The sequence below is a fragment of the Podarcis cretensis genome (assembly GCF_951804945.1).
Source record: "Podarcis cretensis genome assembly, chromosome: 3".
Taxonomy (NCBI): Eukaryota; Metazoa; Chordata; class Lepidosauria; order Squamata; family Lacertidae; genus Podarcis; species Podarcis cretensis.
The window spans coordinates 57898593-57912822 of NC_137172.1; the positions used below are offsets into that span (position 1 = coordinate 57898593).

Consider the following 14230-nt stretch of genomic DNA (forward strand, 5'->3'; position numbering starts at 1 on the left):
AGCGCTGGCCCCTGGCCTCTTAAGTGAGATGGGCGCACAACCCCAGAGTCTGTCAAGACTGGCCCGTACGGGCAGGGGTACCTTTACCTTTACCTATTTCCTACAAACAATACTGAATGAAACCATTTTAGAGTCAGTTCTTGCATTACAGGATCAGGGTGGTTTCACGCTTTCTCCGCTTGCTTTCTACACTGCCAGAGCAGCATCAGAACATGTGGAATGGGCCAACTAGATAGTTATTTCCAGGGCTGGGTTCAAATTCCAGGTCATCTGTTTTCTGCCATTTGTGGGAGAAGTGTTGCAAAATACAAGGGGGTGAAAGTTTTCCTCAAATTTCCAGGGTAGGGAGTTTGGACATGATTAGCTTACCTAACTTTATGACAGCCTTTCTCAACCTGTGGGTCCCCAGATGTTGTTGGACTACAATTCCCATCACCCCTAGCTAGCAAGGACAGAGCTCAGGGATGATGGGAGTTGTAGTCCAACAACATCTGGGGACCCACAGGTTGAGAACCACTACTTTATGAGGTGGTCAAAGTTTCACCACCCTGCTTCTTCAACCTTAAAAAAAGCATTGAAACCATAGGGCAAGGCTGCATTTTCTTGGGGCTAGGCAAGAAACACACTACCTGCATCATGATGTAGCATAGATCCCATGGGCATAGTCATACTAGTCTCCCCCTTCCCACCCAAGCAGGGAGAGTGTTTTAACGTGCTCTGCTTTCCCTGGGAACTATGTTCTCAGAGATATTCCTGCCTGGCCCATAGGAAATCAGAAGCCCATTTTTAAAAAAATAAAAAAGAGTAGGCTGAAGGAAGACCCTTGGGCACCTCACCAACATCAGAAAGGTAGGTGTGACCAAACCACCCACCCCTTTTCAAAATTTTGGGGAACATTTATTCTGCCTCATGAAAGCTACAAATAGCAATCCCATCATTTTCATGGGGGACAAATGGACTGGTGGAAACGGGAAGCTATTTTTGACCCATCCTGAGTTATTTCATTATTTTTTTTAAGATATTTATTGAAATTTTCAACATTAACACAACAAAAATCAAAAAAGAAGAAAAAGAAAATAAAAAAATACAAAATACAAAAGTAAAAATAGGTAAAAGCACAAAAATAAAAATAATTAAAAACACCTTATATCCAAATCCTAAACTGTCATCACCTTCTTCCTTAGACCTCCTCCTCCTCCCCTTCTCTGTATTCTAGTTATTAATTATCCCAGCAAATCCTTCCCATAATATCCTTTCATAATATTCTGTCTATACATTACCCTAAAATGTTTTAATCTTAACTTTCTATAATAAAATAAATCTTAAAACTTAAAACTTAAAACTTATCCTTACCACAAATCCTTATAACCTTCTTTCATGATTCTTTAAACATTTTTACTAAAACCAAATAATTTCATTCCAGCATTTTCCTAAAATTCATTGATATTATAAAACAGTTCTAATAGTAAAAAAGAAAAAAAAAATGCAAACAAATCCAATCATCCAACATCCCTTCCTCCTGGTTCCGGGTTTTGTCAGTCCTTATAGTCAAATCAATCTATCTCATTAGCCTGGCAACCTTATGTCCGAGGCCCTCAAGTCTCTTCCAGGTCTCTTCCACGGCTCTTCTTCATATTTGTGGTTGTAGTTTCTGTTGTCTCCTACTCGCGGCAGCTCCAGCTTAACACTATTTTCAGCCCTTCTTAACAGGCCAGCCCCTTTTGTCAAGTCCAAAAGCTCACGTTCCTGTTCTGTCAAAACACACTCCTGGGCCTGTTCTGTCAAAACAAACTCCTGCCTTGGTTCCTGAGAGGGCTCCTCTGCTTGTTCAAAGTTCCCCGCTACTTGTTCCAAATTTTCCACAGCTTGTTTTAAATTTCCAACCAAGGTCACCGTCCCTTTCACTTCTTCATGTAATTGTTCCAGTAGGGCATTTGTTTTATAAAAGGCACACAACAAAGCTTCAGAGTACATTGTCCTGCAAGGTCAGAATGCCTGTTCCCACGGTGGTAATCTATACCAGCTGCCAGTTCTCTGAAATTGGTTACAGTTTCACAGTCTCCCTCTAGGGGGAAGACTTCTGTTTGTTCTTGCAACAAAGTTTCCCCTTTTAAAATACTTTGTTAAAATTTAATCCTTTTGAATACAGAAGAAAGCCATGGAGTCACTATGTTTCTCCTTTTTTCACTATCTGTCAAAGACATTTATTTCTGGTCAGTACGCTTCAACATTGGTCCTGACACCCCCGCTCCAGTTTCAGGACGGAGGGAAGTTACTTTAAACAATCCAGTTACTTTAAAATAATCTAAAATTAATCCTCCCCCTTCTTTTGCTGTCAAAGGGGGGTTCCGCAGTCATAAATGATGGAATCCAGTCCTTTAAAGATGGTTCTCTTGGCTCTAGTTAATATTGTCTTTGCTTTATTCTGTTTACTTCGAACGTAAGGCTGACTTCCTGTTTCGACCTTTCTGTTCCGTACCAAATTAAGATGAATATTTTAGAGTCCAATTCTTTTCTACTTGTTAGTCCTTATTTTTTATCCAATTATTCCAGATCTAGGTACTCACGGGTGTTTGTTTTTTAGTCCGAATTGTTCCAGGAAAAAGGCAGCGCTCTCCGGCAACAGCTATGCGGCTTCGCTCCACGGAAACAGCGATTGACTCTCAGCACCGCGCCGCTTCCCCCTCTTCACTTCGGAGCCCGTTTGTGGGTTCTTTAGTGGATTGGGGGGGCGCTGAAGGTGCCCGCCGAGTCCCACGGCCACAGGCTTCTCCCGCCTGTGGTTTTTTGAACAGGTCCCCGCTTCGCCGGAGCGGAAAGACCCTCTTCCCGCGGAGCTTCCCCTCCAGTTCAGAGGGAGTCCGCCATTGACCGGAGGCGCCACCCCGGAAGTCCATCCTGAGTTATTTCACATACTAGTGTTAGCCTTCCTTTGCTGAGGAGATACATTGATATGGTGAAAAACTGTATGGTTAGCCACTACTGACCAGTAAGAGACAAAACCAGCAGGTATCAGCAAACAATGTGACTCCTGTAACAAAAGATCCAGCCGTAAGATATAATATTTTCTGCTTTGTGAACCTATTGCAGAATAGGAGTGCTATGCCCAGTTATGTTGTCTTAGCATCCTGTGGGGAAATACTCTTTATGAGGCCTCCAGTCATATACTTTTAATCCGTAGGAGCAGCACAGGAGACTTGTGTGTGCTGTACAGGCACGCATTTTCATAAGCACAGACTGCATGCAATAAAGTAGGCATCTTAAGATTTATGACAATGCTGTTCTATTATCCACCAAGCAGCTAGAGAACACACAAAGATTTATATATTCAGATGGCATTACATGAACAGAGTCAAGTGCTTGTGTAAGTTAAAAGCATTTGGCTTATTTGAAAATTGGACAGAAAAATATACAGTAGGTGTACATACAGTAATAGTTTGACATTTGTCAACATCACCGCTGAGACTTGAGAGTAAAGCAGACAACAAATATGGTAAATATCTGCAACAGTTATGAGCTAGAAGAATGATATTGTCAGTCTTACTGCTTCTGCTGTCATGCCTTCTCTTACCTTTATGAAACTTAACCAGTTTACCCTGCCTAAGAATCAGAAAAATATGCCATAACAAAAAGAAAATCCGATGCTGTATCAAAAACATGTTGCTTTGTGTTCTGTTTGTAGAACACCTCGAGGGGTAGATCCTGTATCTCCTTACAAGGCTTTTAAAAATATAAGAATGAGGCAATCCCTTCTTTCAGTGAAAGGCTCTGCAAGTCTTTGGGTTATTCTGCTTCATCAAGCAGAATAACTATTCCCAGCTATAAACAGAGCAAGCTCACTTGCATGTGCATATTCCTATAAATAGTTTGGATGGGTAGTGTGATGGGATGATGAGCTGCTTGTGCGTAAAGCTTAGTCCCTCAGAGTTTGGCTTGATTATCAAAGCTCTGTCTATAGCGGAGCCCCTTAAACATGACTCCCTCAATCGCTGGCAGAATCCGACAGTGGGCGTTTGCGGAAGCGCTTCCAACATAGAAGCTCCTTAACGGAAACGCGTCTTCGGGATTCTCGGCATGACAGTTTATGGCGAGGGGTGGGTGTCTCTATAGGAGGTCCCGAAACTTCCCCACTGTTTTCGCTGGAAGTCTCTCTGAGCCATCCCTCTGACTCACTTTCCCTTGAAGCTCCTTCTCTCCCCCTGCTGGTTCCCTCCTCTGCTGCCGAGTCTCTCCTAACCTCCGTGAGCCCTTCCACCACCTGCCCTCCTGATGGCAGTTCCCTGACAGGTAGTTTCTTCATAACAAGTCCATAGTCATCATTTTCAAGACAATAGAATGGGGTTAAAGTCACCATTCTACAACAGTTCAGCTTCTGTTTGATTATTTTCCTCATCCTTTGACTTCCACTGCATTAATCTGTCACAAACTATTGTGAGATTTTAAAGCTTTGTTTCCAGATCATGGAGGGGCCACCGGTTACCGTTTTATGCTGATAAACGGCTTTTATTACTGCTGGTCTGTAAAAAAACCCAACATTCTGGAGCTGTGCTCCTCTTCATTTCTTCTCCACTACACCACTGAATATATTATACCACCCTTACAAGAAATCTTCAAAATGTAAATAGAACGGCCAGCAGCAGGGAGTAGGATAGAGATGCTGAACCTGTGGCAGGGAAACAATGCATAACTCAGTAGTTCTTTCCACTTCTTTTCCTCCCAGCGCAATCCTCCCATGGTGGTCAATGATCTGTTTGAAGACATCAAAGATGGAATAGTATTGATATCTCTTTTGGAGGTTCTCTCAGGACAAAAACTGGCAAGTATTTTCCTATGAAATATATATTATTTATAATGTATTTTTAATTTGCATCATCATTATTAATACGCCATGCTGTGTAGCTCCAGATATGTGACCATTTTTTACGCATAGAAATGCACACACACACACACACACACCCGTGCCACTCAATAAGTAATGTGTACAAACTTTATGGAGTCTCCAATTTCTGATTGATATATGAACCAGCAGTCCTGGCCAGGATCAGGTTCAATCAGTGGGTGGTTTCAGAAAGAGCTAGTCCAGTGGGCAGCAAGTGATATTTAGGTTTATATCTATATTTAGATATTTAGATTCAGGGTCAGGTGCCAGGCAAGGATTTCCCAGGGAAAACCAAGCACAACTAGAGAAGCTTGATCAAAAGCAGGTTTCTTCAACAGACAGTTTAGAAAATAGAAAATAGAAATCTATTCCAGCATCTCAGGCAAGCTGAGCTGCTACAACCCAGAGCAAATTAGGGCAGAGGCAGGCTAGGGCAGGTATTCAGAGTACACAATTAGAAGTGCCAGTGCTGGTCTGCAGTAGCAATTCACAAGGAGCTGTTTGCACCAAAATGAAGAACCTTTCAGTTATGTGCATCTCACTGACAACTTTGTCATACTATAATATGGGCAGCTCTGGGCGGCTTCCACAAAGACCAAAAATACACTAAGATGTCACGCATTAAAAACTTCCCTGAACAGGGCTGCCTTAAGATGTCTTCTGAATGTCAGGTAGTTGTTTATCTCTTTGACATCTGATGGGAGGGCGTTCCACAGGGCAGGCGCCACTACCGAGAAGGCCCCCTGCCTGGTTCCCTGTAGCATTGCTTCTCTCAATGAGGGAATCGCCAGAAGGCCCTTGGCGCTGGACCTCAGCATCCGGGCAGAACAATGGGGGTGGAGACGTTCCTTCAGGTATACTGGGCCGAGGCCCAGTATACCTTCAGCTGGGATGCAGGGAAGCAGCTGAGAGGCAGTAGTATGTGACAATGTCCTGAGCTAATTCCTCAAGTACTTGTATGAAACCTGTGAACACTCATTCTATATAAAATATGAAACATGATTTCAGCAAATTAAATAATTTTATCATAAAGTTAGTCATAGACTGCAGTCCATTTAGTAGAGTGACATGCAATGTTCTGAGTGAAATTTGCTTCTAAGCATCTTTTTTGAGGCATATGACTCTCACGGCCCTTCTTATTTTTACTTGTTTAAATTGCACTTTTGATCATGGTCTCTCCTGTTTTGATAAGGAAATTCTCCCTCTTGTGGTAGAATTTTAACAAAATGCTCTGGAGTGTGTTTCACCACATTTACATTGAAAGGCAGAGACAGATTATTTTGATTAAAGTGTGGTTACTGTGTGGGCTTAAAGACTGTGAGACATTAAAGAGGTATAGATAAGGCTAGTTCCAGAACCATTTCTTCTCTTCCAAGTTTCAGCTGTCAGAAACAGGTATTAAGAGCAAAATAAAATAAAATGGTTTTGTGTTTTACCACATTTGGAATCTCTGGCTGGCCACTTGCTTGTTCTGGGAATAAAGCTTCTTTATTACCTTAGCGTGATTGAGTTATATGTAGTTGGTTTGCATGCATAACTGGAAGTAGGGAGCCAATGCTGAGTCAGAAATAAAATAAGAAGGACTTTAAAAGGTCAGTGTTGTTGTTGTTTAAAAAATCAGAATATTGACTTTAGGAGGGGAAATCAGCACATTTTCTTGGAAGCGAATCTTGATAGAACTCACCGAGTTTCCTTTCAAGAGGAGTGTGTTTAGGATCTTATTGTCAGGCCATTGTGGTACTTAATTGTCCTTGTTTTTTGTACTTTTTAAAAGCCCTGTGAACAAGGCCGAAAGCTGAAGAGAATTCATGGAGTAGCCAACATTGGCACAGCCCTTAAGTTCCTGGAAGGACGGCGGGTAAGTCCCACAGATAGCTAGATGTTTGCATCTGCTGTTGCAATTTGTGTATAAACTATAGTCATTCAGAGTGCACTCCATCAGTCCTAATTCTAAAAGCAGCTGCTATAAATGTTTCTGTTGTTGCTGCCACTGCCTTATCTTGGTTGACTTTTCCATTTAATCTGTTTCTCTAACAAGAATTTTTAAAGAAACATATGAAATGGAAAAGGTCAAGGAGAGAAAATAAGAATTATAGAATTCTAAAACTGAATACAAATATATTAGCTAATAATATTTCATAAAATCATAGAATTGGAAGGTACCCTGAGGATCATCTAGTCTGAAGGCATGTGAAGCTACCATCTTGCTGAAGTTAAGCAAGTCTGGGTCTGATCAGTGCCTGGATAGGTGGCCTCCTAGGAACCATGTGAGATATAGATATAACAAAAGAACAAGGAATAGGCATGTCAGGTTCTTTATAGTATTCACTGATTTCTGTATATGGCAACATGGTATTTTTTGTCTTCTCGCATCTCTGTGTCCTATTCATTATTCAGATAATTCATTTTAAATATATGTTGTTTTGTTTTTCATGCTAGTCTGTGTACAGAGGATCACCGGTTGGTACAATAATTTTATGAAACATTAAACCATATAAATGAGTCAATTGAATAAAATGAGTGTCAGTAAAATGAGTTGCACAATTCTAAGCATGTTAACTTAGAAACACAGCTGTGTTTGATTGAGTTTACTCCTGGGTAAATGAGTTCAGGATTGAAGCCTAAATAGTACAGCTTTTCCATCTGCTGTTAGCCACATTACTAAATATTTTACATACAGAGCAAAGGTAGTGGTGGAATTTAACATTGCACTATAACGAATGTCCTGCTTGTTCAGATGGAACCTTCCTCTCCTGCACACTGTTCTGAGGGTTCTCCTGATTTCCCCCAGAATCAGTTTCAGGGGTGCAGTGGGGGGGTGGGGGGGAGGGGGCTTTACATAGGCATTGGATTGGCCACTCTGAGAACAGGGTGCTGGACTAGATGGGCATTGGCCTGATCAGTCATGCTTTTGACCATCCATGCTAACTTGTTCTCTTTGTCACATTGCCTTGTCCTTCTGTTTGAGCTGGGGAAAATAAACAAAGCACCCTGCCGCTAATGCCAGTTCAGCTATAAAGGCATATTTGCAGTGCATTCACAACAGGGCAAGCTTTCCTGTTACATCTGTGTATATTGAGGACAATTGAATCTTAAATTCAAAAGTACATGCATAATTTTATACTTCATTTCTGTGATTATTTTATACATTCTCTTTCTCAAAAATACTATAGACTATGCTTATTAAGATTCAATTTTCCCCAAAAAAATCCACATTGCTATAAAGATCACTCCGTTACTGTGGCTTTCTGTTGTGGGTGATAATAGTGTGCCTTTCTTTCCCTAAAACAGATTAAGCTTGTCAACATTAATTCAACTGACATTGCTGATGGTAGACCTTCTATTGTGCTTGGGCTGGTGTGGACTATAATTTTGTATTTTCAGGTACAGTTGTTGTTTGTTTAATGTATGAGATAAGCCTACAATAGTTATAGCAATAATTCCAAAATGGTTTGTCAAGGGGCACTAATGTGCTGTGGCAGAACTGCTCGTGTATCATGAGAAGTAAATTAGCTCCTAAGAATTTGCGGTACGTGGAATGGGGACATTTAGAGCAGTTGGAACAAAGGGTTAAAATTTCCCTATGCTGCTTTCTGCTCCAACCAAAAATGGATTGCCCACAGCTGTTTTATATACAAATGACTTTAGTAAATATAATGTGTATTTTGGCCCTTAGGCGGTAGATTTAAGCTCCATCTAGGAGACTCTTCATTAAGGATGCTATTGGAACAATAAAGAGATCTGACAGGGATTTGTTTTTTGTTTTGTTTTGTTCTTTTACTATTTTGAAGACCTAGATCAGAAAAAGGACCTATAGTAATTGCTATAATGTGGTTTTCCCTTTTCCCTTTTCACTGGTCATTGTTGTTCAAATTGTACATATTTTAAAAATACTTGATCCTGTTATCCAGTATCAGTTCCAAACTTAAACTAGCACCCCTAATTTGCATGTGACTATATATGCAAATGGGACGCGGGTGGCGCTGTGGGTTAAACCACAGAGCCTAGGTCTTGCTGATCAGAAGGTCTACGGTTCAAATCCCCACAACGGGGTGAGCTCCTGTTGTTCAGTTCCAGCTCCTGCCAACCTAGCAGTTTGAAAGCACAAAGTGCAAGTAGATAAATAGGTACCGCACCAGCGGGAAGGTAAACGGCATTTCTGTGTGCTGCTCTGGTTTGTCAGAAGTGGCTTAGTCATGCTGGCCACATGACCCAGAAGCTGTCTGCGGACAAACGCCGGCCCCCTCGGCCAATAAAGCGAGATGAGCGCCGCAACCCCAGAGTCGGTCACGACTGGACCTAATGGTCAGGGGTCCCTTTACCTTTATATATGCAAATGTAGCCCTGGGTTCTTTGGAAGGAAGGAGAGGATATAAATCTAATAATAACTAAATAATAAAATAATAAATAAAACTAATAATAGATACTACAATATGGAATGGATACAATTCCCATCAAAGGTTGTATGTGAAAGCCAAGAAACCTTGGCTATAGCCCTAAAGAAAATTAATTGAAATAAAGTCCTGTACAAATAAGTTTGAATCCTTTCCAAATTAATGGCCACAAATTAGCAAATCAGATCTGCATGATTTATATAGTTGGAAAAGGAACAGGAGCAATGCATTATGCAGTCTTCCCTTCCTTTAGGCCTTACAGGAAGTACAAAGCAGAAGAGTATGTTTCATTGAAATGCAAGCCCTGACTGGGCAGCAGCAGACATTAACAAAGCAATGAGACTATTTCCGCAGCCCAACCACTCATGCCAGCCAGGCTGAAAGGCAAATCACTGTGCCAGCCTGGAGCTGGTGCAGCAATTGAGCCCAAATTAAATTTAATGTCATGGGGCTGCTGGGGATCCAGTGGAACCTGGCTGGCTCAGACAGTTTCCACCTTCTTTTGGAGTTTTCTGCAGGATTCTGCTGGCAGAAATTTTTCACTGGCTTTTTCTGCCCACCCATTGATTCAGTGGGCAGAATGGAGTTGCAGTGACATTAACCTTGCCTCTATTTAGAGATGCTATCATAGGACAAACACCTTCAACCTATGTTACCTTGAGAAACTCAGGTTTGGGGGGAAAATGAAAAGTAGCCCAGATGTGAAACATCTGTGAAAATGTTCCAGACATAGGTCTAGTTCACAGTGCTGCCTACTCCTATGAACACCTCAGACATGTTTACGGCTACTAAAAATGCCATTCCACTATCATGTGGAATGGCATTTGTGAGTGCATTAGTACTGTGTGTAAAGGATGTATATGTGGCCTCTATACTGTATTTTGTATATTACACATAAATAGCATATGAGCCATAACTTGGCCAAAGTATGACCAATGCTCCTAAGTGTGATCTGCCCTACATTTTTTGAGGCATGTCATAAAATTTAGAGTTTGGCTATGAGTACATTTGATCTTGCCCAGCTATTTTTGGTGTGGTCTTTTTTTATGAGATCCACTGACCAGTTCTAGACGATCTGATCTGCAGAAGGAAATAGGCTTTTTGTAAATTGACTGTTTCCATTACACTTAACCAACTTTATTCCATAAACAGATTGAGGAGCTTACAAGCAATCTCCCTCAGCTCCAGTCACTCTCCAATAGTACCTCATCTGTGGACAGTGTTGTCAGTTCTGAGACAGCCAGTCCACCATCCAAGCGTAAAGTGGTCACCAAAGTCCAAGGGAATGCAAAGAAGGCTTTGCTAAAATGGGTGCAGTACACAGCAGCAAAGTGAGTAATCTGTAGATTGATATTAGCTAAATAATGTAGTAATAATTTATGGCACCTGCAAATTAAGAAGGTTTCTGCCAGAGAGAGCAATAAAAATTAAAAAGGAAATTGTCTTCTGTCAGAATGGCTGCAAGAGGCAATACATTGTCAAAACACTTAAAATTCTTTTCCCAGCTTGAAATCATGAGCAGAGCAATTCAGTGCTATCAGATTTTGTACCTTACTTCAGTAATTGAATTTTCCTTCACTTTCCCAATGTATCCTCACAACTTGGCCAGTGATTAAATATAACACTCTCTTTGTAAACATCTAAGTAATTTTATAATACCAACTTTAATTTCATATTTGCACATAAAGAAAAATATGTGTATTTCTGTATCTTCAATTTTAAGCTTTTAGAACGCAATGGAAAGAAACCTTTGGCTTACAGTTTGTGGCACTGCATTTGTTTAGTCTTAACTGAAGCCAGAAGAGTGTGGGATATAGAAGGCATCAGAGGAAGATGACAAGACAGAGAAACTTAGATGAAAGCAAGCAACTGGAGCAGTGTATAGCAACAGCTTTCAGCTGTTTGAATCTCTTAACAACATTCATCAATAACATATGTAATCAGACTATTAACCAATTTGTGTCTGCTTTAAATAGCTTGAACAACCTACAGTTCAACTGCCTGTGATTATGGCAGTGCTGGTGTACTATCCATCTAGTCAGTTTGGACAGTTGCTATCTAACAGCCAGAATGGATTGGCCAAGAGAGAATGTGTTTTTCTAGATAGTTTCACCAGTGCAGAGTGTGGCTTTATGTTGCTTGCAGCTTCTTCGCCACCTTCTGAGTATATAACCAGGATAGGATATGACCTTGATAAATTAGATAACTCTGCAATAAATAATGAAATGAAACTGAGCAGGAGACAGCAATATCATGTCATTGCAACAGAGGGCAAATACTGTTCTGGGATATACTGATGGAAACATAGTATGTATGACACAGACACCAATCCTTCAGTTTTTCAAGGACAACTGCAGTGCATGCTCTCTGTTCCCTTTCTTGTTTATTCTTCTGCCTTGTAAAGAACTCTCCCAACTTCCCCATTACTGTTGTGGACTTCAAGGCTATTATCTAGAAGTTAACTGTTTTATAGGCAGAATTAACAAAGTCTGCTGGGGTCTATCATTCAGTTTGCCCCCACACACTTATTTAGTCATACATAAATGAGAGCTTGTGGGACGCAGGTGGCGCTGTGGGTTAAAGCCTCAGCGCCTAGGGCTTGCCGATCGAAAGGTCGGCGGTTCGAATCCCTGCGGCGGGGTGCGCTCCCGCTGCTCAGTCCCAGTGCCTGCCAACCTAGCAGTTCGAAAGCACCTCCGGGTGCAAGTAGATAAATAGGGACCGCTTACCAGCGGGAAGGTAAACGGCGTTTCCGTGTGCGACTCTGGCTCGCCAGAGCAGCGATGTCACGCTGGCCACGTGACCTGGAAGTGTCTCCGGACAGCGCTGGCCCCTGGCCTCTTAAGTGAGATGGGCGCACAACCCCAGAGTCTGTCAAGACTGGCCCGTACGGGCAGGGGTACCTTTACCTTTACCTTTAAATGAGAGCTTGCATGAATACGAGTTGAAAAGAATGACTGGGGTGTTTTATGTAAAATCAGGAACAGCAACTATAGTTAATTCAACTGAAAAGTAAGTTCTGTTCCAGGCATTGCAAAAATTGTAACCCAAACCCAGGTTAATGATATAAGTGAATATAAAGGTTGGGGGTCAGAACAGGTTGTTACAAAGTAATTTCTTCTTGTTGTGAAGGCAAGCTGGAATTGAAGTCAAGGATTTTGGACGAAGCTGGAGGAGTGGTGTTGCCTTTCATTCAGTTATTCATGCCATCCGTCCAGAACTAGTGGACTTGGAGAGGTTGAAAACAAGATCTAACAAGGAAAATTTGGAAGAGGCATTTACAATTGCAGAGTCAGAATTAGGAATTCCAAGACTTCTTGATCCTGAAGGTATCATATCATTGAATTTAACCACTGTTGAACTGTAACCCTAGCCTCATTTTAGTTTTGTTTTTGGGAGGGAGTTCTTTTTAAAATACTTGTGTGTGTGTGTGTGTGTGTGTGTGATATTTTAATTTTGCATGATTGAGGGCAGTGTATGTCCCAACATTTTATACAGTTCAGCTTTGTGTTAATTTACTGTCTTCCTCATTCTTTTCAGATGTGGATGTGGATAAGCCAGATGAGAAATCAGTGATGACCTATGTAGCACAATTCCTGAAACACCTCCCAGATCATAATGCAGCCAGTGATGCACAGGAGACAGAGGTAGGTTCTTAATTCTATTTTACATAGACTGCACAACTTTTACACAATATGTGCAATGCGGACAATATTTTACATAGACACTGATTCTATATTCTCTCTGTTTGTCAATGCACAATAGGGGTCTAAAGAAGCTAGGAATAGTTTGAGCTGAGAGCTGTTGAGAGAAGATGATTAAGTACAATTTAGGGGGGAATAAATGTTTGCAATAGAAAGAGAAGGGGCAGTGGACTTGAATTGCTTTCTTGCCTCAAGCAGCATCAAAAGTACCTTTTAATAAATAAACTTTTCAACTTGGCTTTATGGATATAATTGCAATAACTGCTTTCCATAAGTTTTGTTTCCTACCAACTATTAAGCTATATGCAGCCCAATCCTGTGCAGTTTTACTGAGAAGTAAGTCTAATATAGCTCAATGGTGTTTACTCCTTTCTAAGTCTGTGTAGGATTGTAGTGTAAGGAACAATATATTAAGTAAAGAATGCATAATTTATTACAGTGCAAATAATTGACATGGGGATACACGTTCACCTGTCCTTTCTAATTCACTTGGATTATTGACTTTAGAAAATCTGTTTCTGTATTTCTTTCCTGTTGGACTGGCCTAACTGTAGTATATTTTGTCAGCAAACAATCTTTCATTTGGCTTTTCATCCTGATCATACCATCTTTTGTTTGGCAAGGGCTAGTAGTGCCACTACAGAGACAATCTGTTCAGCTTCTCACCAGCAGTAGGACAGAGAAAATGCATCTGGTGCTTCTCAGCAATAACCCATGAATCCCTGAAGTGTGCAGACTTTCTGTCCTTTTCAGCCCAGCTCTCAGCAGTGACAGTGAATCATTCAATGTAAAGGGATAATGCAAAGTGTTTTCTTTGCAGCTCACACATATATTTAAATATTTATGCCCCCTCAGGATATAAATAACAAGAGAAAAATAACATTGTTATTTACATCTTGGTAGATCAGTGCAATATCTAGGGAAGCAGTTCATAGTATAGCTTTCGCGTGCTTCTAATAAGAACTATTTGCTATAGAACTTCAGGGGCAGCTGGGGCATTGATTTCACTAGATGCAAAAAGTAGGAGCTGGGGCTAGTCTGGTGCAATTATTGGCTGAATCAGTGTTGCTAAATTCATTAGAGGCAGGGTCCATTGCAGTCCTATAGTACAGCTCTCTGTCTGAATATTTGAGCCTTGGCAACTGTCTTTTAAAATACACTGTCATGTCCTCTATGGATGGATGTGGAAGAGGCCTTTTATCAAAAGAACAAGACCATAAAATTCAGAATGTATTGTGCCGCCAGCTTTTTGA

At 40.9% G+C, this 14230-nt stretch overlaps 1 protein-coding gene across 13 annotated transcripts in view; it reads left to right on the forward strand.

Moving 5' to 3' along the window:
* SYNE1 (spectrin repeat containing nuclear envelope protein 1) overlaps nt 1–14230 on the forward strand; it is a 296053-nt gene that overhangs the window by 45574 nt on the left and 236249 nt on the right. For 10 of the 13 annotated variants that reach the window (XM_079971464.1, XM_079971452.1, XM_079971451.1 and 7 more), the window contains exons 4-10: nt 4721–4816; nt 6654–6737; nt 7319–7339; nt 8171–8263; nt 10426–10604; nt 12406–12602; nt 12814–12920. In XM_079971464.1, the coding sequence (XP_079827590.1) occupies nt 4721–4816; nt 6654–6737; nt 7319–7339; nt 8171–8263; nt 10426–10604; nt 12406–12602; nt 12814–12920 (777 nt within the window). The remainder of the gene's footprint in view (nt 1–4720; nt 4817–6653; nt 6738–7318; nt 7340–8170; nt 8264–10425; nt 10605–12405; nt 12603–12813; nt 12921–14230) is intronic. The other 3 variants (XM_079971458.1, XM_079971463.1, XM_079971456.1) reach the window with 1 other exon arrangement.